Source organism: Rhinolophus hipposideros, assembly GCF_964194185.1.
Source record: "Rhinolophus hipposideros genome assembly, chromosome: 1".
Taxonomy (NCBI): domain Eukaryota; kingdom Metazoa; phylum Chordata; class Mammalia; order Chiroptera; family Rhinolophidae; genus Rhinolophus; species Rhinolophus hipposideros.
In genome coordinates this window covers 17,159,277-17,183,026 of record NC_138047.1, presented here as the reverse complement: position 1 = coordinate 17,183,026, position 23,750 = coordinate 17,159,277, and the positions used below count along the sequence as shown (strand labels likewise).

The following is a 23,750-nucleotide window of genomic DNA, read 5'->3' as shown; positions in this document are numbered from 1 at the left end:
ATGTGTATATATATATGTATATATATATATATCCCCCAGTAAAAGCTATAAAGGGAATAGTAGCTATGATGGATTTTGACCATCTGCAGAAAAAAAAAATCCAGTTATGTTTAGATGGATCAATTTTTCACATTAATGCCATTCAAGAGGAGAATGGAAGTTGTTTATTGCTCAGGAAAAAATAATGTGACAACTTTGACAATGACATTTCACTTTGCAGTTATTGCCATTCACTGCTATTGTGGTCAGTGTGGGAATCAGAGCAACTGAAAATGAAATACAGTATTAATCAACCCCCACTACCTGCTCTACATGCAGCATAGAAATTGTTTTACAGGAAATTGATAGAAAGGTTTGAGCAACTTGGGAGAAAAGGAATCCACCTTCAGAGTCAACACAGATATTTGATTACTTTCTGCACAAGTCACATTCCCAGGTGAATTTTGTGAATCATTTAATCATAGTGCATTTTCTGTTCAAGGAATTAAATATTGTTGACATATAACTCACAAAAAGTAAATAAGTTGTGTTTGAGTGTGTGTGTGTGTGTGTGTGTGTGTGTGTAGAAAGAATGAAATTTGTACATGGTTTAAATACATTCTGTGTCATGCCATAAAACATATCATTTTACTAAAACAATTTATATTCATCTATTTCAAGGTAGTGGCCAGCACTTCCTGTATGTCAACTCATCTGGCCCCAAAGAAGGATACACTGCAAGAATCACTACTTCCCAACACTTCCCAGCAAGCCTTGGAATGTGTACTGTTCGGTTCTGGTTCTACATGATCGATCCCAGAAGTATGGGAATATTAAAGGTACAAAAGGAAGACAGAGATCTGTATTTCACTAAAATATTCATAACATGTGTGTAACCATCCTTTTTTCAGTCGTAACACAACACGTGATTGACGCAGATTCCCATTAATTTCTCCTGTCTTTCTGGGCAATGGGAATTTGACAGTCAGGCTGTCATTTGTCTTAATCTCATTCAAGATTTATTCATTCATGGCTGCCACCAGAACTCAATTATGGCGCATGATATTTAAAAAATTATCTAGAGATTAAAGAGTATGGGCAGAGTCTACATGTATCTTAGTAACAACTTAGATTAGGGACAGTGAAGAGTTATGATGAGAGGAATAACGATGGAGAGAATTTTCTTCCCCAAACAGAGTAAAGGCAAAACAAATTTAAGATTTTAAGTATGTATCAGCTCACACCAAAACCAACAGGCCTGCTCCATTTTAAACTAACACAAGAATGTGCACCAACACAAACATCTTTTAAGAAACAAGTTGCTACATTTATACTTCTCATTGTATGAAAGATCAATGAGCTATTCAGTCATCATGAACCAATTTTGAAATTTTGATTTCTAATTAAAAGATTGTATATCAGGACACAAAACCTAGTGTTATTGCTTTGAAATTACACAAACACTTGTTATTAAAATAAATATGGTGCAAAAGTAATTGCGGGTTTTGCGATGATTTTTAGCCTTTTAAACCACAGTTACTTTGCACCAACCTAATACAATTGGAATTTTTGTCTTTAACTCAACATTGCCCCTTGTAAATAATAACAGGTATTAAGTGATTTCTTTCTTTCAGGCTGTGTATTATAAACTTTACATATGCTATCAGTTTTAATTCTCAGATTTACCTCATGAGGTAGTATATTTTTTCCAACTTTACAATAAAGAAACTGAGACTCAAAGTGACTTAGTAACTTTTCCATGATTACACAATTAACAAAAAATCTGATTTCAAAAATCTAGTGTCTCTTACCCAGCATTGTTTCTCAGGTTTCGTCCAGTTCCCCCAAAGAAATCTAAGAAGAAACAAGGGAAAGAGGAGAAAGGAAAAAGGCCTTATCAATTCTAGCCATTAATAGAAATGAAAGCTCTTATCAAGTAAAAACATAAACGTGAAAAGTGAAGAATTTATACTGATTCTACATGAATGTCTGTTTTCCTAAAGAAGCCAGTAAAAACAACAAAGAAAGAGATTCATTTTTAACAGTTTTGATACATGCAAATAAATGCAAATCATGTGAAAATTTTGGATTTTTTTTTATTGTTTTTACATACAATATGTGAATGAATATTCAGTTACCTATTGCTTATGCTAAATTTTATCCAGGGTAATTTATAACCACTGATCTTAAAAAGACTCCACAATACATTGTTTTTACTGAAGTTTCAAAACATAGGTTGCTGCAATTAAAGCGGACACCAGTGGATGGTTATTTGTTACTATGGAAGCAATACAAATGGAAAGGCCAGCAGACTTTTCAAAACAGAACGCAAGAAGATGTTAGTCACTTTCTAACAAAATATTGCTTCCTCAATTCAAAAAGAGCATCCATATATCCTTCAGCTGCTCAGCTGTCAGTGCTATAGAGTGAATGCTTTTGTTCCTAAAAATTCAAATGTTAAATCCCAACCAAGAGTCAGCTACTTTAGTTACCCAAGTTAAAGAGCCTACGGCTTTCCACCATTTCTGTAAACAGCCTTTCAATAGAAATATTGGCCTCAAGTCATGATTTCTGATACTTTGTTTTTGAGGATTATTGTTTTTTTAATTAGAGGACAACAGTTAATTGTAGCAATGCTTTTGTACCCCAGGCAGTACTCAGAGAAGTCTACTGGAAAGAATAGAGGAGGGGAATTGGTAGTCAGACTGACGTAAGTTTTTTTTGTTTGTTTGTTTTTATAGAGAAATTGCCTTCCCCTACTCCAAATTGTCGTGGTGGGTTTGACTGCCACCATGGCTTTCTTTTACCACCTCCACAGGTGACCCAAGCAGAGCTGATGATATTCTCCTCCAGCATTTGATGCAGATTATGGAAGGATTTCTCTTTCTTCTCTATTACAAGTCATAAAAAATGTAGCTGGATTTGGGATTATCATGGGCCATCTTTCCCAGCATGGCGAGACATATTGTCTGAGAAAGAAGTTAACACAGAGAGGGACTCAGAACAAAGGAAAGAGGAAGAAACAGAATAGGGACTCAGAACGAAGGAAAGAGGAAGAAACAGAATAGTGCCTGCTCTGTTTAAATCCTGGATCCTCCTTTCCTGAGACAGAAAAATTCTCTGTGTGTTTCTTGCTACTGAAAAGGTCCTAACTTTGTGTTTACAGAAACCCAAGATAAACTGTTTTCATAAATTGTCCTATGGCATTGATGGATCACAGTCACTGGACAAGTCTTACTTTCTCAACTCTTATGCTGGAAAATCTTGGGTTATTTCCAAACTGAAAAACTTCCTGAATGTGTAATATTTGCGTGTAAATGAACTAATGAAGTAGAAACCTGTTCTTTCTACCCTTTATATGGAGGCTTTCCAGAAACATGCTCTTCTTTCACATGCAACTTTTTTCTTTCTCATAATTTCTAATTTGTGTATATAAAAGTACCATATTTTACTACATTTTCTAGGGCAAGGTTTTTCAACTGATGTGTTGCATTTGAAAAAAATTGTCTATAGTTATGACATGGGGAAGTTTGATTAACAGATCATTCCTTGTAAGGGGTCTGAGAACCTAAGTTTGTGCATGAATTTTCTAAAGTAACAGAACAAAAGTCCAACTAATATTATCTGGAACTGTGGTGAGGAACAACTTCTTGTTTTTAATATTAAAAAAGAGATTTTAAAAGAATAAAATGATAATATCCACTGGTGGTGTGGGTGTGGAGAAATAAATATTCTCATTCATTGCTATCAATAGGCAATTATGAAGAGCGTTTTGGCAATTAAGAGCTTTATATTTTTTATATGATTGACTAAAACGTTCCTCATCTAGAAATATAAGGAAATAAAGATAGATATGCAGGATGTTTTATTTATAAGGTTTTTCATCTCACTATTCTTTATAATAGGAAATGTTTGAAATCACCTGAATGTCAATTATTAGGAATTGGTAAAATATAATATATTCACTCTTTCTATGAAACATTATGGAAAAATTAATTCTGTGAATGAATATTTAATGATAAAGAGAAGTGCTTATGATTCATTAATAACTAAAGAAGCTATTGAGAAATATATATTCTAGAATGCTATTTAAAATATCTATCCAATTTTGAGTGCATTAATGTGTGTTTCTATATCTTAATCTATATAAGTACCTATATCTGTACAGTGATATAGGAAAGAAAGATATGGAAAGATACACACAAAAGTTGTTAGAGTAATTATCTCTAGATGATAATATCTTTTTCATTTTTTTACTCTTATTTATTTTATATATTTTTCTGCATTAGACATGTGTTACCTTTCTAATAAGAAAAACATATGTATTTCTAAGAGGTCTTTCTAACTGAAAAGATTGAAAGACACTACTCTAGAATGTGCCATAAACAGATGACTTCTTGAGTTAATAAGTAGCAAATGTTCTGGAACACATGGTAGATTATAATTGTGCTAATCTGAAACTATTTCTTACATTGATTACTTAAATCCTTTAGAAAGGACATGGCAAAGGAAATACCTAACATGACATTTCATGGTAGAGGATTTATGGGGCAATAAAAAAGGCAAGGAATTCCTAAAAGAGATTTCTGATGGTAGATTGTGGTAGTGTGCTTCCTGGCCAGCACAAATTTTATGAAATTGTGTTAAGGGCTGTGTACTCCCTGCCATCTGTGCTCTGTTCTGTATTGCAAGGACCTACACTTCCCAGGCTCCTTTGCTCTGTTTTTCTGGATAAGTTTGGCCTAAAGAAGGCACTGGCTGAAGACATGAGAGCAGAAAGAGGAGACAAGCCTTCCTTCTCTCTCTCTCTTTTTGGCTGAGTTTCTAACTGCATCTCATCTATAACTCAGTTTTCTGCCGATAGGCCCTGCCTTCTTAGTTTTAGCTCCCACTATGTATGCTTGCCAAATTCCATCTTCTTCCAGCAACTCAGCTTTGGTGACTACTGCGCATTGATGCTCTAGTTTTAGGGATGGAAACATCTTCCTGTACATACTAATCTATAGGTTGTCTCACAAATTCCGTGGTGGTTTCTCATCACTTCCATAAACTTTGTAACCAATTCTCTATGTTAAATTTTCTCTATTTGAAATATGTTAGAGCAGTTTATGTTTTCTACGTTGGTACCATCTGGTATTAGTGTCCAACCAAAGAAAACACAAATCTTTTGAAGATATTAACTTGTAAAACAGTGAAAAATTTTGAGTCAACACCAGTCAGTTTAAACTTGTCCTCCTTGCATTTACTTATTAAAAACTACCCTCTCGTAGGGGAAGACAGAAAACAAATTAAGAAAAACAACAACACATAAATATGAAAGCTTCAATTTGTGATACAGTACTCTGGAGCAAGTAAAACAGTTTTCTGTGGTAAATAATCATTTATGATCTGCTGAGAGACTTATCTTACATTGAATGGTAAGGAAGCCTCTCTGAAAAGATGATGTTTAAATTTAGGTTTGAAAAACACAAAGAAGTCAGCCTCATGAATATCTGAAGTAAGAATGTTCTAGGCAGAGGGAGCAAACTAATGAGAAAGCTCAAAGATGGAAGGAATTTGAGGGCCAGTATAGCTGGAACAAAATACGAGAGAGAGAGAGAGAGAGAGAGAGAGAGAGAGAGAGAGAGAGAGAGAGAGAGAGAGAGAGAAGATCAAACAGATAGGCAGGGGCCAGCTCATATAAGGCCTTGTAGGAACCATAAGGAGATTAGATTTTGTTCTAAGAACAATAGGAAGTCATTGGAGAGTATCTTACACAGCTTGGACTGCTATAGCAAATGACCACAGACGAGGTGGCTTAAACAACAGAAATTTATTTCTCGTAGTTCTGGAGGCTAGTAAGTCCAAGATCAAGGTATCTGCCCATTCAGTTTCCGGTGTGGCCCCTCTTCCTGCTTTGCAGATGGCTGTCTTCTCACTATGTGCTTACCTGGAAGAGAGAGGTCATCTTTCTTGTATCTTTTCTTATAAGGACACTAATCCCATGATTCATGGGGACTTTACCCTCATGAGCTAATTAGTTCCCAAAGGTCTCACCTCCAAAAACCAAAACCTTGGGTATTGGATCTTCAACATATGAACTGGGGGAGGACACAAACATTTAATCCATAGCAGAGTATCAAATTAAGGAATAATACATTGGAAAATTTAAAAGGTCTGTATGGCTGCTATATGGAAAAGGGATGAGGACTGGTGGGTAGGAGGAGGCCCGAAGTATGATTGCAACTGAGGACAAGTTAAAAAAATGGTATCCAGGAGCCAGGGGCAGAGAAGGTACAACTTGGAAGGATAAACTGGAAAGCAATTTCTACATGTGATGAATAAGACTTAGATCTCCACTGGCACATGAAGATTATTTTCTCAATAAAGCATGATTTAATTTAATATTTATTTAATATTTATTTAATATTAATGAAGGGCATCTTATAAAGCTCCAACTGTCAAAGAAGACTTGTACAATTGATGAGATCAAAGTGAAATTCAACTATGATCTTTCTATTACATTTTCCGATAAAAAGCCAAATGATACAGATTTATCCCCGCCTGCAAAGTAGAGTATTGCATAAAGAAGGCAAGTGTTTTATAGGAACTGGGAAGCCTGGTGGTAAATGAATGTGTAGATGTTTGTTTTACGTATAACTGCCAAAGCGATATGCCGTTTAATCCTTTAGTTCTGCTCCTTTTCGTGATTAACTGTTGAATGAGCAGTTCAACAATAAGAGCCAGCAAGACGACACCCTCTTTGTCAAGCTGACTGAAGCCTCCTTTGGTCAGTTTTGGAATCCTCTCAAGTTTCGTTTTAGACTTACAGTTGTCCTGTTAGAAGAGCCCAACCTGTCAGGGGTCGCTCTCTGTAAGTTAATGCAAAAGGAAATTTTGTGTATTCCCTGTGATGTTCCCAGACCCCTCAACTTCAGAATAAGAAGTTTGGCAGAGAAGGAAAAGAGTCTTACTCATTTCAGCCATGTTTCTCAAATACACAATGACGGTGAGCCCTCTGGGGCATAGTACACCAGCAACGTCCAGGGACATTGAGATATCCTACAAAGGACATCTGATAGACCAGTTGGCACCTACCCTCACCACCCATATGTATATAGTCCTATGATAATAATGAATTGATGAAATATAGTGCATGGTTCCTAGTAATAGGGGAAAAGATTTTAGATTATGTTCACTTAATCATTGCATTATGTTACCATTTGGTGCAGGGAAGAAATAACTTACCAAGTGCTGAGTTGTGTTAACAAGTTGCCCCATAGACTCTGGTTATTACCATGAGATGTCACCAGCTAGATGAGGACCTGGCTCATTCTGTAATTATCACTTGTGTAGCATAAATTCTTCCAGGCATCTGTGAATGAAAAGAAAAATGAGAAAAAATACTAAGTTTCAAAAGGGAAAAATATTCAAAATTGTTTAATTCACATTTGTGAAAATACATATTAAAAATTAAATAGGTACTAGTTTGTATGACATATCCTTAAGGCAATTTACACATCAGATTATTTTGTTTCACTCCTTTTTTGTATTATTAATGCTTAATTTTAAATACATTTTTATGGTATCATGTTATGAAAGTTGTTGAATTCCTAAAAATGTTCCATCTATAATTTTTTTTTCCAAAGTACATTTTAACTGATGTTTCAGACTGACCAGGTCTCTTTCATTCCTGTGTATGCTGAACTTCATGGTCATTCTTTTCACAAGTGGTGCACACAATTTATCCAGTGCGGCTTTTGAGAATAATAGTAGATTGTGTTTAAGGGAGAAAATAATAGTATATACAATCTCCCCCAGGCATTAGTGGTGGAGTTGTTGAGAATAGTTAGCAAATTTCTGCATCTTAACGGACTTGCAGAAGGTCTAGATTATACTCTACTTGAGCATTGCATTTATTTTAAGCAAAAATATGGAAAGCAGCTGGAGCCGTATTTCACGACATGTCACACACACTGGAACATTGCAATCATTGCTAAGATGTGTTGCAAGTAATATGCCATCACAATTGTTAAAATGAACCAAAGTGTTTTTTAGTGATTCCATTCCTTTTTGAGAATCGATTCAAGATTTTCCCAATATAATATCAGTGTCCCGTATTTTAATCTGATAGTTCCTGTTGAATAGAAAAGTAAGGTTGTATCTTCTGTGGTAGGCATTTTGCTAGGCAGTTTGCATGACAGACAATATCGCACAATGGGCTTCACCTTGCAAACTGTGTTAAACACACAACCATCATGTATCACAAAGTAAGAATCACAGGTTTATGTTAACAGCTTAGCAAAGGTGGATGTGTAGATCTTGACAGCAAAAAGACACTTTCATAGCACAGGTAGAAAAAAACTTTGCTGAGATGTGCATCGTATCTACCATTGTATAAAACAAAACAAAAAAATACACCTTAGGATGGTAAAAATACTCCTATGAGTTGCTATTAAATAATAAATTAGGCAGGATGAAAATAAATCACACAAAATGCAAAGGCTGACACTCAAGAGAAGGAGCTAATCTAATTTGACCTTCAAAATAGACTTTCCCTTTCAAATACAATAAAAGCAGGAAAAGAAAGTGACCTCACATTGAAGAGTTATGCTGCTAAAATTAAAATCGTGTCACAGTTTTAAGACATAGACATGGGAATTTGCAAAAGAAGGTATTTCTCACACTTGCCTACAAATGGGCTAAGTGCAAAGTCACCTTGAGACAAAAACAAAAATCAGCTTTGCTTAGAAGTCTGGCTCTCAAGCTGATGTAACTTCTGAAATTTCTTTTTGGCCATATTCAGTTAAAGCAACTTTTCTTTTACTTTTTAATTTCATGAAACCTGTTAATCTATTTTCCTTATGGATTCTGGCTTTTAAAGCCTTGTTTAGGAAGAACTTTCCTGCCATAAAATAATAAAATATTCTTATTTATTTTAGTTTTCTGCGATGTTGATTTCTAGATTTAACTAATCCACCTATATTCATTTGTGTATGTATAGTGAGAAGTTAGAAGCTCATGATTTTAGCAAGCCAGGTCCTCCCCATTGATCTGACATGCCTTCATTATCATACATTAATTTTATATACGTATTCGTAAATTTTCTCCAGATGTATGAAAGAATGATTGCTCCTCAACTGGATACAAAAATAGATGCTAGAGATATGATAGAAACACAGAGATAAATCGTAATCCTCTCCATCCTTACTCACTGTTATCTACTTAATTTGTCAGTTTAGGAAAAAGGTATTTTTAAATTCCTCCAGTATAATTATAAAAGTCTCAATTTTTTTTGTTGTTTTTATCGGTCTCAACACTTTATAGTTCAAAGCCATATTGTTGAATGTGTAAAGATTCAAGACAGTAATATCTGCTTGGGGAATTATAACTTTTATCAATATGAAATATCCATCTTTATATTTTCCCTGTTTCATGTGGATGAACTCACTGAATTTACTTTGAGATATTAGAGAGCAAACTTTCTCTGAAGTTGTGTTTTGTCTGTTAATAACATGGATATTCTTACCAATTTTAAAATAATTCCTTTAGTAGTATCTTACCCATCCCTTTATTTTTAATATTCCATGATATGTGGCTTTAATTATATCCGTTATAAGTAACATATGGCTAGGTTATTTTTTCTTATAATCTGACCATCCATTTTTTATAAATCAATTCAGTGTGATGGTTACTGTTTCATCATAATGGAGACCTACGTATAGTTTTGTATGTTTTCTATTTGTCTTTTTTCTTGTTTCATTATTTTTCCCTTTACCTCTATCTTTAGTTGGGTTGATTGGATATCTTCTGTCCTTGTTTATCCCCAGTATTTATAAATTGTAATTGCTTTGTCTTTTTCTGAAATGGACACTTAATTTTTAGTAAACTCATTTTAAATGTTTATCCATTATCATTGAAAATTAATTGCATACCACTAACCTACCCACTCCTCAAATAAATGAATATCTATGGCAATCTCCCAAACATTTCTATGACTTACTAAAAATTGGTTGGAACATAAGATTCAGGATGTATATAATTCTTCTACTCCCTTGGCAATCACATTCTTCCAAATGCCTCACCACGATATAATTATCAAATCAAACCTTTACAGATATCTTTGCTCATTACTCTATACCATTCCCGTACAATCTTCTATATTGAATTATTTTAGATTAGTACGGATATTAGTTTTCTAGGGCTGCTGTAATAAAATACCATAGATTGGGAAGCTAAAACAACAGAAAATTTTCTCATAGTTCTGGATGCTACTGGTCCAAGATCAAGGTGTTGGCAGGTTTCATTTCTTCTGAGTTCTCCCCCCTTGGCTTGCAGAGATGATAGCCTTCTTACCATGTCCTCATGTGGTTGTTACCTTGAGTGTGCTCTTCCCCTCTGGTACAGCTCTTCCTCAGTCCAAATTTCTTCTTCTTGTGCAAAATTGGATTAGGGCCCACCTTAATGGCCTAATTTTAATTTAATCACCGCTCTCTGGGTCCTATCTCCAAATATAGTCATATTTTAAGGTAATAGAATTTAGGTTCAACATATGAACTCTGGGGCAGGCACATTCAGCCCATAACAGCATGTTTGGTTCATACACATTTTAGAGGTAGCGCATACATAGGTGATAAGCTTTATGAGTTCCTGATTGACTCAAGAAAACATATCACGCATTGGAAAGACAGTTTGATTGGGTATGGACTTGTAGGTTCAAAATTGTTTTTTCGTAAGTTATAAAGGCATTGTTGCCATGTATTCTAATATCCATTATGTCTTCCTCGTAGAAGACCGATGTCTGTCTGATTATTTCTCCTCCAGGATTTTTACATGTCCTAATTTACTCTCAGAAAGTGAGTGGAATATTTTTCTGATCCCTGAAGTTCATAAATTCCCCTGGAAATTTGATGAGCCCTCATCAGTTTTCATTACCAGGAGATTTCCATGTCTAACTTATTTATCTCCTAGAAAAGCTATTAGACAGATGTGGAAACTTCTGGATCTACCCTTGCAATCCCTTTACGTATATTTTAAAAATTTTCATCTCTTCATCTTCTGGCACTTTATGTAATCTGATTGCTTGGTTCAGGTTTGCAGGTCACTTTTTGGAACATAATCTGTATTGATTCTGCTATTCAGTTCGTCTCTGGGGTTTTATTTTCATAATCATATTGTTAATTTCCAAGAACTCTGCATGCTTCTTTTTCATAATATCCTGTTCTGTTGAATAGATATGATGGACATCCAATTCTCTCAAGCAAATTAATTATATGTCTTTATTTAATTTCCCATTTATTCTATCAGCAATCTTCCTCAAGCTATTCTACTAGTATTCTGTTCAATTTAAAGTCTCTCTTAGAATTTTTCTCAACTGCTTGGTTATTTACTATCAGTTTTGTTTTCTATTGCTTTATGTGGATGAGCCTAAACTGAATATTACTATATATGTTTTATTTCCTCCGACCAAGTCAGAAATGCCATTCATTCCTCTAGCAGTGCACATGCATTCTGAGTCAAATCTCTGGTTTCTGGTTGTCTGGTAGAAAAGGTGGAACCTTGTTTTCTAGTGGGCTTGCATTTGTGATGTAATGGTAGCTTGTTTATTTGTTGAGGGAGGTACAAGTACTATATTTTGCTGTGTATAATGCACATATTTTTGCCCAAATTTGCGAGGGAAAACAAGGATGCACATTATGCATGGGTAGTACTAATTCTTCATCTATATAAATGTTTTTAATTCTTTTATTTATGCTTATAAGTTAAAAGTGTAACTCTAGAAATCAATAACAATATCCATATGCAAAATAATACCCTGAAATACGATAATTGGTTTTGCTGAGCTTACAACTTGCAATGATGAAGAGTTCTTGGCCTTCTATGATGGGTAAATATTGTAAATTTGTTACCAGTACATGAAATTTCTTGTACTTTGTATCTGTTCTTGTGTTTTGTAATTATTTGTTACATACAATTTCTTGCACCATAGCATGTTAAAAAATAAGTGCTAAAATTCCTTTAGAATACAAAAAACAAGTACCTAAATGTAAATAAACAGAAATTTGAATTGAAAAATTACAACAAACGATTTTGTTCCCTGAAAGTTTGGGCCAAAAACGTGGGTGCACATTATACATGGCAAAACACAGTACTTCATGGCAGCCACAAGGAATACCAGCTCACTCCTCTGGTCTCAGTGTCCACGCGTGGAAACTTATGTGTCAGATCTCCCATTTCAGCAATATTTACCCACCCCATGTGTTCTATGAACGCTGGCATCAGCAACTCCTGGAACAAGAGACTGACCTGACTTTTTATGGAGATCTTTGATGAATTACTAGCTGGTGATAGACACACAGCTCCTTTATGCTCCATCTCTTTGAGGTACTCCAGCATTCAGCCTGGAACAGTCACTTGTTTTTTTTTGTTGGTCTTTTCTTCACTTGTAGATATTTGCAAGTTCCTCAGTTTTGTTTATGTATTTTCATCCAGGAGTTTCCATTTGATTGAAAACTTCCAGAAAGTTCTTACTATTTTTGTTTGTTGGTAGCTGTGCTTCTGATTTTCTGGTGCTTCTGTGGATTTATTTCAATAGTTTTCCTGTCTTTGCAATGGAACATACTTGACAAGTATAGGTAAACATATGTTTTCAGTTAGCCACCAGAACCAGAAATATTTTTTTTTAAATATTCACAAGTTTGCAGAGCACACTCAAAGAAATGTAAATCAAATCACCATTTCTTTTTTTTTTTTTTTCTATTTGCTGTTTTGCAATCTAAATTTTCCTTCATTTTGAGCAAAGGTGTTGACTGGATTTTGAAGGTGATTTGTACAGTGATATTATTAGTCGGGAGAAAAAAATATGTAAGTATCAGGCTAACGTTGAGTGCAACGTAGGCCATTCTACTAGTAAGAGACATTTGGTTGGTGCTTTATTTCTGATTACTTCTAAATTGCCTGCCTCTTTCAAAGAATGTAAGGTTAATGTTGTAGAGCTAAATACAAATCAGCCATTTCAACTTTCACGTGTATAGTCGCTGAAATTTTTCTTGACTCTCCTTCCTCTGATACAGCCAGTGCTGTTTATTGCAAACCCAGTGATGCTCATGAAAGGCAATTGACTGAAATACATGAAACCTTTGTCCTAGACCCAGATTTCTAAGTTACTAATAACTGAAACTTAGAAAATGTCTAAAACTCTCGGGTTCTTATTCCCCTTATGAAGTAGGACAATTAAGTTTCCAACCTTGTTGCAACAATGTTGCTGACCTTTTTTGATATCAAGGATTATTCATTATGGATTTTTACCAACTGGACAAACAGTTAACCAAGTTTACTATTTGCAAGTGCCGAAAAGGCTGCATGAAAATGTTAGACGACCTGAACTTTTCGCCAACAATTCATGGCTCTTGCATCACAACAATGCACCAGCTCAGATGACACTGTGAGGGAGTTTTTAGCCAGGAAATAAATAACTGCAGTGGAACACCCTCCCTACTCACCTGATCTGGCCCCCAATGACTTCTTTCTTTACCTGAAGATAAAGGAAATATTGAAAGGAAGACATTTTGATGACATTCAGGACATCCAGGGTAATACAATGACATCTCTGATGGCCATTCCAGAAAAAGAGTTCCAAAATTGGTTTGAAAGGTGGACTAAGCAACTGGCATGGGTGCATAGCTTCCCAAGGGGAGTACTTTGGAGGGGACTATAGTGCTATTGAGTATGAGGTATGTAGCACTTTTTCTAAAATGAGTTCACAAACTTAATTATCAGACATATTTACAAGGATGCTAACAATGCTTTTGTAAAGAAACCTGAAAAACCCGAAATGACACCCTGACATTATTTTTTAAATCCCACAAAAAAACATCAGCGCTTCATGATGAAATTACCCAGTTAACATTCTCATTAACATGACTCATTAGCATAACTTATCCTAATAAATTAGCTCTTTTTTTCAGAGTAGATGATATATGATATGTAATAGCAAGCATGTGAGTAATAAAAAGGACATGTACACAGTGTTGGTACTTACTTTATATGCATTATGTTAATTTAAACCTAATAACAGACCTATCAGGTAGTTATTAACATCCTCCAATCAATAGAGGAGAAATTGAGGTTTAAAGAGATTAACTAATTTAGCCTAAGACATCCAATTAGTATTGGCAGAGCCAGGATTAGAATCAGGGTCCTACCCCCTCATCACAACACTGTTCAGTGTACTTATCGCTACGTAGGTTAAACACTAGAGGAAAGTAATATGCTTTTTAAATAACATGACCAGAGAAGCTTCCTTATATCACATATACGAGTGAACTTTGGATAGCTCTTTATGGTTTGGACAGTGGTTTCATGTGAGTGAACTCACTGAATTTAGTTTGAGATATTAGAGAAAAAAACGGTATTCTTTATCTCCCATGTCAAATGAGAAAGACAAAGAAAAAAGAGTGATCTATTTCTTTAACCTTTACAGACAGAGCTTAAATGTTTCTCATTTTGTTCTTCAGATTGTTTTTCAATTCAGATTCTGATTGTTGTAAGCATATATGTATATGTATGTATATATATAGTGGGGATGCCCAAAATGTAGACAAGTGGACACTTTGGTCAGCATTGCTCAAGCAGTAATTCACTCTGATCAGAAGTGTCTAGACACTGATGGTAACCACTTTGAGCACATCTTGTCATTGCAGAAGTCAAACGCGACTTGTATTCATCTTTTGTTATTGATATATATTGAGTATTACAATTTTAATACAGCTTTCCTTTCTTAAAATGTTTATACATTTTTTTGGTACTCTCTGTATGTGATCACCCATTCTCCTATTTACCCATGGTGCATTCCTTATCGTAAGATGCCTTAGCTTATTGACCTCCAAACTCATTGACCACCAAACCTAGAAAGGAAGTTGTAGAGATGTTTGTATAATTAAGTAATTATTTGCAAACGTAATGATTAGAGCATTACTAGCCATCACTGCAGTTCCCTCAGACTCCTGATTTTTGTAAGTAGATACATTTCTCTTCCAAGTAAAATAATAATTTGGCTAGGGTAGAAATTGCACAGTGAGAAATGTGAGCTCTTACATCTACTGTAAGAGCTCTTACATCACTAACTAGTGAGTCACTTACTCCCTCTAGTCCTCTGTGAAGTTGTGTTTTGTTTTGTTTGTTACTAGAAGGTCTCCAAGATCCTTTCCAACACTAAAGTTCTTAAGTCTTTAATTTTCCATTCTTTTATTCTTTAGCAAATGTTTACTGAGCACCTTTTATGTATCTGGCCGTGGTCTAAGTGTTTAAGATACATAAATAAACAAAACAGGCCAACTCCATGCCCTTTTAGAATTTGTGTTATAATGGAGGAAAGAGACAGTAAGCAGGAAATGTGATGAATGAGCAAACTGGGTAGCCATTTTAAGGACAATGTAACAGTCTGACGCAGAGTAAGAGGACTGGTGGAGCTGGGTATGGGCTCATTTTCAAAACCAAGGTCAGAGTAGGCCTCAGTAAGAATGTAAACCCTGAGCAAACATTTGAAGGAGGTGAGGGAGTGAGCCATGCAAATATAAGCTCCCGGTGGGAGAATATTTCAGACAGAGAGAAGAAACAGTGCAAAGCGAAAGTCAGGAGTGTCCCTGGGATTTAGGAGGATTGGCAAGGGAGCCTTGTGGCTAGAGCAAAGGGATGGAGAAAGCAATAAGACACAGAGGAAAGGGGCAGTGGCGAGGGATCTGGAAGAAACTCTTATACCATTGTAAGGACATTCTTATTAACTGTGCTTTGGGTCCCAGTTCTAGAAAATTTGTTGTTACTGAGTTCTTCAATGCCTCCTTTGATAGCTTAATATCCTTGGTGTGTTAATAATCCTTGCCTCTGGTTACACGGTGGTACTTGGTGTTTTCAGAGGGAGTTGGGGAAAATTGTTGACATTGGCAAAAAGAAAGATGGTGTGCCATCTGACTTTTACAAATGTCCAAAATTAGAAATAGAAAGTGTAAGAGGATGAGGGAAGGGGTGAAAGAAAGAGTGAGTAAATGTGTTTACAAGACCAACTGACTATTTAAATAACTGTTTTAATTGGCATTGAGATGGATGAGACATTTGTGGTTTTCTGACTAATTAAACAATTGAGTGAATCTAAGCAGATAAAAAAAGTTTCTTACTAGCTCTGTCATTCTGTGTGATGTATATTTTTGGTTGTTTTATAGTTACAAGACTTTATTTTTTATTTTTATTTATGTTTTTATTTCAGGTGTACAAAACAACGTAATAGTTAGACAAACTACCTTATGACCCAGCAATTCCACTCTTAGGTATCTATCCAGAGAAATCCAAAACGCTAATTCAAGAATCCCACTGGATTAAGAAACTGTGGCACGTTTATGCAACAGAGTATTACTTGGCCATAAAGAAGAATGAAATCTTACCATTTGCAAGGAGACTTTATTTTTTGAGCAGTTTTAGATTTACAGAAAAACTGAGCAGAGTACTCAGACAGTTCACATATGCCTCATATTCCCCACCCCCAATTTCCACTATTATTAACAGGTGGCATTACTGTGGTACATTTGTTACCATTGATGTTAATGCTTTACTATTGAAGTCCATAGTTTGCATTGGGTTCGCCCTTTGTGTTACACATTACATGGTTTTCCACAAATGTATAACCTCATATCCACAGTACCATAAGAATGGTGTCACTGCCCTAAAATTCCCCTGGACTAAACCTATTCATCCCTCCCTACCACCCCCATGCCCCGGGCAACCGGGGATGGTTTTTACTGCATTTTATAGTTTTACCTTTTCCAAAAATTCATATAATCAGAATCATACTTGAAACGATTTCTTGTACCATGTTGGTGTGGTGAGCAGTGTGGGGGGCCTGCCCGGGACACAGGGGCCCTGCTGAGTGGTGCTCTGCTCATGGCCTGGTGCCTGACCAGTTTCCCCGCAGTGCTGCCCGCTAACCCCACCCCCTCAGGGAACCTCTAATAGCCTGACCTTTTCTACTCCCCCACTCCCAGCCCAACAGTTATCTAACCCCAGAAATACTACTTGCACAACGTCCAAGCCTGCTAGTGATAGAAGAAAATGAGGAGCGGGGCCCCTACAAGAGCTGAGGCGCCTGCCAGCCCCACTCACATCCCAGGTCCCCAGGAGACAGCTGGATCTGAAGGCCAGACACAGCTACTGACACTGGGCCTGGGCCTCTTACCCATTTGTCTTTGTTTCCCTGTCCCTCTGTCTGTCTGTCTGTCTGTCTGCTTGTCTATCTGAGTTATTCCTTTCTATCTGTTGGTCTATTTCTGAGAAGCTCCTCACTGTAGTCCCTGGCAATCTCCTAGCATGCCCCATATTATTACCCATAAACTGATATGTAAAACGAAAAACAAAAAAACAAACCAAGGACACCTAGATTTTCTCCTGTGTTATCTTGTAGAAGTTTTATAGCCTTTTCAGATGGGCTTCTTTCACTTAGAAATATATACTTAACTTCCTTCATGTCTTTTTTTGTGGCTTCATAGCTCATTTTTCTTTCATCACTGAGTGAGTCCCGTGTATGGATGTACTGAGGTGTATTTATTAATTCACCTTAAAGAACCTCTTGGTTGTTCCCAAGATTTTACATTGTAAATAAAATTGCTATGAATATTCATGTGCAAGTTTTTGTGTGGAAATAAGCTTTCAACTCTTTGGGGTAAAACCCAAGGAGCACGATTGCTGGATCATATGGTTAAGAGTATGTTTAGTTTTATAAAAAACTGCAAACTTGTCTTCTAAAGTGGCTGTACCATTTTGCATTCCCACCAACAATGACAAAGAGTCCCCATGGCTCCTCATCGGCATTTGGTGTTTTCAGTGATTTGAATGGTAGCCTTTCTAATAGGTGTTTTAATTTGCGTTTCCCTGATGACATGTGATGTTGAATATATTATCTGATGCTTATTTGTCATCTGTATTGCTTCTTTGATAAGGTGTTTATCTGTTCAGGTCTTTTGTACATTTTTTTTCATTGTGTTGTTTCCTTATTTTTGAATTTTAGAAGTTCTTTGTGTATTTTGGATACCAGTCCTTTACCAGATATGTGTTTTAAATTATTTTCTCCAGTCTCAGTTGTCTTTTCATTCTCATTGCAGTGTCTTTCACAGATCAGAAGTTTTAAATTTCAATAAAGTCCAACTTACCAATTTTTTTTCATTCATAGCTCATGATTTGGGTTTTGTATGCAAAAGATCATTGTTCAAGATCACCTAGATTTTCTCCTATGTTATATTCTAGAATTTTTATAGTTTTGTCACTGACTCTTACGTCAGTGAACCATTTTGAGTTAATTTTGGTGAAACATGGCAGCACTGTGTCTAGAAACATTTTTTTTTTTTTGCATATGGATGACTAGTTGTTCTAATACCATATTTTGAAAACACTAATCTTCCTCATTGAATTGCCTTTGTTTCTTTGTCAAAGATCAGTTGACTATATTTGTGAGTCCAAAAATAATTGACAGTTATATCAAATAATTTGTGTACTCTTTCACCAATAACACACTGCCCTGATTAGTGTAGCTTTGCATAGTGTCTTGTAGTCAGGTTGTGTCAGTTATCTGACTTTGTTCTTTTACTTCAATATTATGTTGGCTGTTTGGGGTCTTTTGCCTTTCCTTATAAACTTTAGAATGAATTTGTCAATAGCCTCAAAACAATTTGTTGATATTTTGACCAGGATTGAATTGAATTCATCATCAAGTTGAGAACTTACATCTTGACAAAACTGAGTCTTCCTCATGAAACACAAAGATCAATTTTTTTAGATCTTTGATGTTTTTCGTCAGTTTTGTAATGTCCTTCATGTACATTTTGTTAACATTTATACAATCATATGCATATATTTTTTTCTCTAATACACAAAATCCAATTGTTCATTGTTGGAATATAAGAAAGTAATTGACTTTTGTATATTAATCTTGTGTCCTGCCACCTTGTTATAAATTGCTTACTAGTTTCAGGTGTTTTTATTGTTGTTGTTGTTGTTGATTCTTTGGATTTTCTACATAGATAACCACGTCACTTGCAAACAAAGGCATTTTTATTTCTTTACAGTCAATATATCTTTTATCTCCTTTTCTTTTTTCAGTGCATTAGCTAGGATATCCAGTGCAATGTTGAATAGAAACAGTGAGAGAAGACATCCTTTCTTGTCCTGATTTTAGCAGGAAAGTATCTAGTTTCTCACCATAAGAATGTGGTTAAGTAGGTTTTTTGTAGGTGTTCTTTATCAAGTTGAGCAAGCTCCCTTCCTATTCCTAATTTCTGAAGACTTGTTATCCTGAATGGGTTTTGGATTTTTGTCATATGCTTTTTCTTCATCTATCTATATAATTATATGATTTTTCTTCTAATTGACTCCATTAGTCAATTTTCCAATGTTTACCAACCTAGCATACCTGACGGTTGTATATAATTCTTTTTGTACATTGTTGGAATCAGTTTGCTTGTATTTTGTTGAGGATCTTTACATCTCTACGTTCATGGGAGAAACTGGTCTGTAATTTTCCTTGCTAGTACTATGTTTGACTCATTTTGATGTTAGAGTAAAGCTGACCTCACAGAATGAAAAGGTTTTCCCTGTTTCTATTGTATGGATATGATTGTAGAGAACTAGTATAATTTCTTCTTTAAATGTTGGAATTCACCGGTGAATCCATCTGGGTGTGGTGCTTTCCATGTTGGAAAGCTAATAACTTATTCATTTCATTAATAGATATAGGCCTATTCAGATAATCTAGTTCTCTTTTTCTGGGTTTTGGTAAATGTGACTTTCAAGGAATTGATCAATTTCATCTAGATTATCAAATATGTGGGCCTAGAATTATTAATAATGATCCTTATTACCCTTTCAGGGAATCTATACTGATAGTACCTCTTTCATTTCTAATATTGTATTTGTATTTTCTCTCTTTTTTTTTCCTTAGGTAACCTGGCTGGAAGTTTAGCAATTTTATTGCTCTTTTCAAAGAACCTCTTAGATTATTGATTTTAGACTTTCGTATTTTTTACTACATATGTTTAATTCTATAAAATTTCCCTTTAAGCACTCCTTCACTTCTTCCCACAAATTTTGATTAGCTGTATTCTCATTTTCATTTAATTCTAAATAGTTTTAGTTTTTCTTGTGACTTCCTTTACACATGTGTTACTGAGAAATATGTTGTATAATCTCTACATATTTTGGGATTTCCAGCTATCTTCCTGTCACTGATTTCTAGTTAAATTACATTGTGATCTGAGCTCTTATATGGTATGATTTCTGTTCTTTTAAATTTGCTACAGTGTATTTTATGGTCCAGAATGTCACCCATCTTGGCAAGTGTTTCTGTGAGTTTGAAAACAGTATTTATTCTGTTGTTGCTGAATGAAATATTCTATAGATGTAAATTAGATCCAGTTGACTAATGCTATTAAGTCAAGTATGCCCCTACTGATTTGTTGCCTCCTGATCTGTCAATTACTGATAGAGGGATGTTGAAGTTTCCAACTGTAAGAGTGGATTCATCTATTTTTTTTCTCATAGTTCTACCAGTTTTTGCCTCATTTGATGTTGTTAGGTGCATACCCATTCAGAATCATTATGTCATCTTAGAGAATTGACCACTTTCTCATTATTCAATAGCCTTTGTCCCTGATAATTTTCCTTTCTCTTAAGCCTACTTTGCCCAAAATTTATATATAGCTTTTCCAGCTTTCTTTCATTAATATTAGCATGGAACATCTTTCTCCATTCCTTTACTTTTAATCTATGAATTTATATTTAAGTTGGGTTTCTTATAGACAATATGTAGGTGTGTCTTATTTTTTAATCCACTCTAACAATCTGTCTTTTAAGTGGTGTATTTAGAAAACTGATATTTAAAGTAATTTTTGGTCTTACTTTATTGTTGGTTCATGAATTTGCAATATGCATTTATGAATAATCCAGGTCCTTTTTCAAATAACACTATACCACATCAAGGGTAGTTCAAGTACTTTATAACACAGTATTCTGAATTCCTCCCTTCCATCTCTTATAACATGCTGCCATTCATTTCACTTACCCAAACACCAAAATCACTTAATACATTCTTGCTATTATTTTGAATAAACTGTTATTTATTAAATCAATTAGTAGTAAGAAAAATGAAAGATCTCATTTACCTTCATTTATTTCTTCTCTAAAGCTCTTTTTTCCTTATGTAGATCTGATTTTTCTGAACATTATCCTTTTTCTTCTCGCTGAAGAACTTCTTTTAACTTTACTTGCAAGGCAGACCTACTAGAGAAAAATTTCCTCAACTTTTTATTTGTTTGAGAAAATTTTTATTTCCCCTTTACTTTGATGAATAAGTTTTCCAGATATACAATTCCGAGTAAAAGGTTTTTTTCTTTCAGTACTTTAAATATTTAACATCACTGTCCTTTTGTTTGCAAGGTTTCTGAAGAGAAGTCTGATGTCATTCTTATTTGCTTACCTCCCTTCCCCCACATGGAAAATTGCCACGGGCTAGAGTTGAGTATTTTCCTTCCTCCAATTTGTTAGGCTCTGGTAAACTTAGGTAAATTAGGCTCTCTATAAATAGTTTGCCTTGAGGGCAGGTTGATAGGATGAACAGGATGTTTGGGATATATTTCAAAATGATTACTTTTCCTTTCCTCCTGCCAAAAATTTGAGGGGATTTTTCTCTAATTTTCTTTCTTTTTTTTTTTTTTTTTTGTTTTATTAGTTTCAATGTGAGAACCTGGTAGGACTCTTAGAGGTCAAACTCACAAAAATGTGAGATCCCCCCAAGAAGATTTAACTTTCCAACTTGTCCACGGTGAGCCTCCAGCAATTCATCTATTACAGTTCAGGTTTACCTGCCTTACTGCAGGTTTTCACAGGAATTTCTGTCCTTGGGCTTCTCCATTCTTGTAAATTGTGATTCTCAGTGTCCACCCCTCTCCCCCATTTTGGGGACAGTCATCACGCTTGCTCTGTGACCTCCGTTGTCTGATGGATCTGAGAAGAGTTGTTGATTTTCAGTTTGTTCAGCTTTATTTTTTCTAGTCTATTTTGTTTTGTCTTGTCTTGGTCAGCTTCTATTTTTTCTTTTTCTTGTCTTTATTTTTTCTTTTCCGTTGTCTGATGGGTGTAAGAAGAGTTGTTGATTTTCAGTTTGTTCAGCTTTATTTTTTCTTGTCTTGAGGACCACAGTGATGATTTCCAAGACCCAAGCCTGCTGTAATAGAGACTGGAAGTCTGGGCTCTATCATGAAATGAATTGTTTAATCTCTCTCTGCATTTCTAATTCCAGCTCTGTAGAGGGCAGTTGATAGTCGTACCCTAGACCCCACACGTAGTAAGATTCCTGTAACATAATATATGTGAATGTGCTAAATTGTCCTTAATATGGGCAGCACTGCTGTTATGTTTACCTTTATTAAGTGTGTGTAAAGCCTATAACCACTTCTGGAGAAAAATTTCCCTTTTCATTACTTTGGGCTTTTTTCTTATATAACATTTTGGTGTTTTCAAGTGAAACCATGAGAAACTGCGCACTGCTAAAGATAAAGCATCGCTCAGTTCATTGATTTTTCCCTATCAGTGATGATTAAAGAACAGACACCTAGCAGAACAGCTGAGAGTAACTGAGAGTACTTGGCCTAGTAAAGCCAAGGTTTCTTCTTGTTGATGCATCTCATACATGAACTTTAGTGAGCTAAGTGCCTAATGAAATGGATGATGACTTTGATATCCAGAAGTGTCCATTCAGTGGCCCTAAGTCAGCACCAGTGACCTGCTGTCACTATTGCCGGCACCTGGAGAACCTGACTAGCTGCAGGAGAGGAACTTCAGGAAAAGCTACTAACCAAGTCCTTTCAATTCTTTACCTGGACAACATATACATGGATATTGTTGAAGCAGCTATTCTCTAATTATCTACACTTTTCTTAAATTTAATCATTAATACACATATTTTCTATTACTTCTTCATGTCTGTTGTTGAAAGTCTTCCTCCAAAGATATGTTCATTATAATTAAGTGCTGAGGAATCACTTCCTCGAAAACTTAACATAAATTTAATTATATAATATTATAATATTTGTATTTAGATGACATTATTTTATTCTATTTTTTGATTTAGCAAAGTCTCTTAAAGTTTTTTCTGTCCTATATTATAAGCACTTAAGCACTTGATGATAATATTATCTTTGAATATAATCTAATCTTAATTAAAATATAACTTCATTATAATCTTTATATATTTTTAATCTATATTGTTTTATGATAAAAATCATGATAAAATGAATATTTAATTACACGTGATATTGACTATTATTATATTAATGGGTATGTTTTCAACCAAAAGTTAGAATTTCAAAACAGAACTACACAAATTATTCATACAGCAGTTGATTTTTAGAAAGCTGTTTCAAATAATAAGTTATTATTGCAAGATGAATTGGCTTTTCAGGAAAATGTGTGCAATGAAATATAAAATTAGAAACAAATGAAACTATAATAATTTTTCAAGGATATTAGCCATTTTGCTTTTTCAAAATAATAGATGTTTAAAAGGTTTTTAAAATAAATCTTTTGCTGCGAGTTATCATACACACACACACACACACACACTCTCAAGAGACAATGAATTTTATTTCTATTGAAAGGCAAGAAATAAGTACTATAATTTTAGCCTTAGGGGATTTTTCATTGGCCGTAAATAAAACCCAGCATTATATGGAGTCCTTAAATGATCTTCCTAATATTTC

General features: G+C 34.9%; 1 protein-coding gene across 1 annotated transcript in view; it reads left to right on the top strand.

The window, feature by feature from the left end:
- MALRD1 (MAM and LDL receptor class A domain containing 1) overlaps positions 1-23,750 on the top strand; it is a gene marked incomplete at its 5' end in the record, with an annotated part of 573,210 nt that overhangs the window by 418,558 nt on the left and 130,902 nt on the right. Inside the window, one exon of the mRNA XM_081051765.1 lies at positions 661-818. Within this exon, the coding sequence (XP_080907891.1) occupies positions 661-818 (158 nt within the window). The remainder of the gene's footprint in view (positions 1-660; positions 819-23,750) is intronic.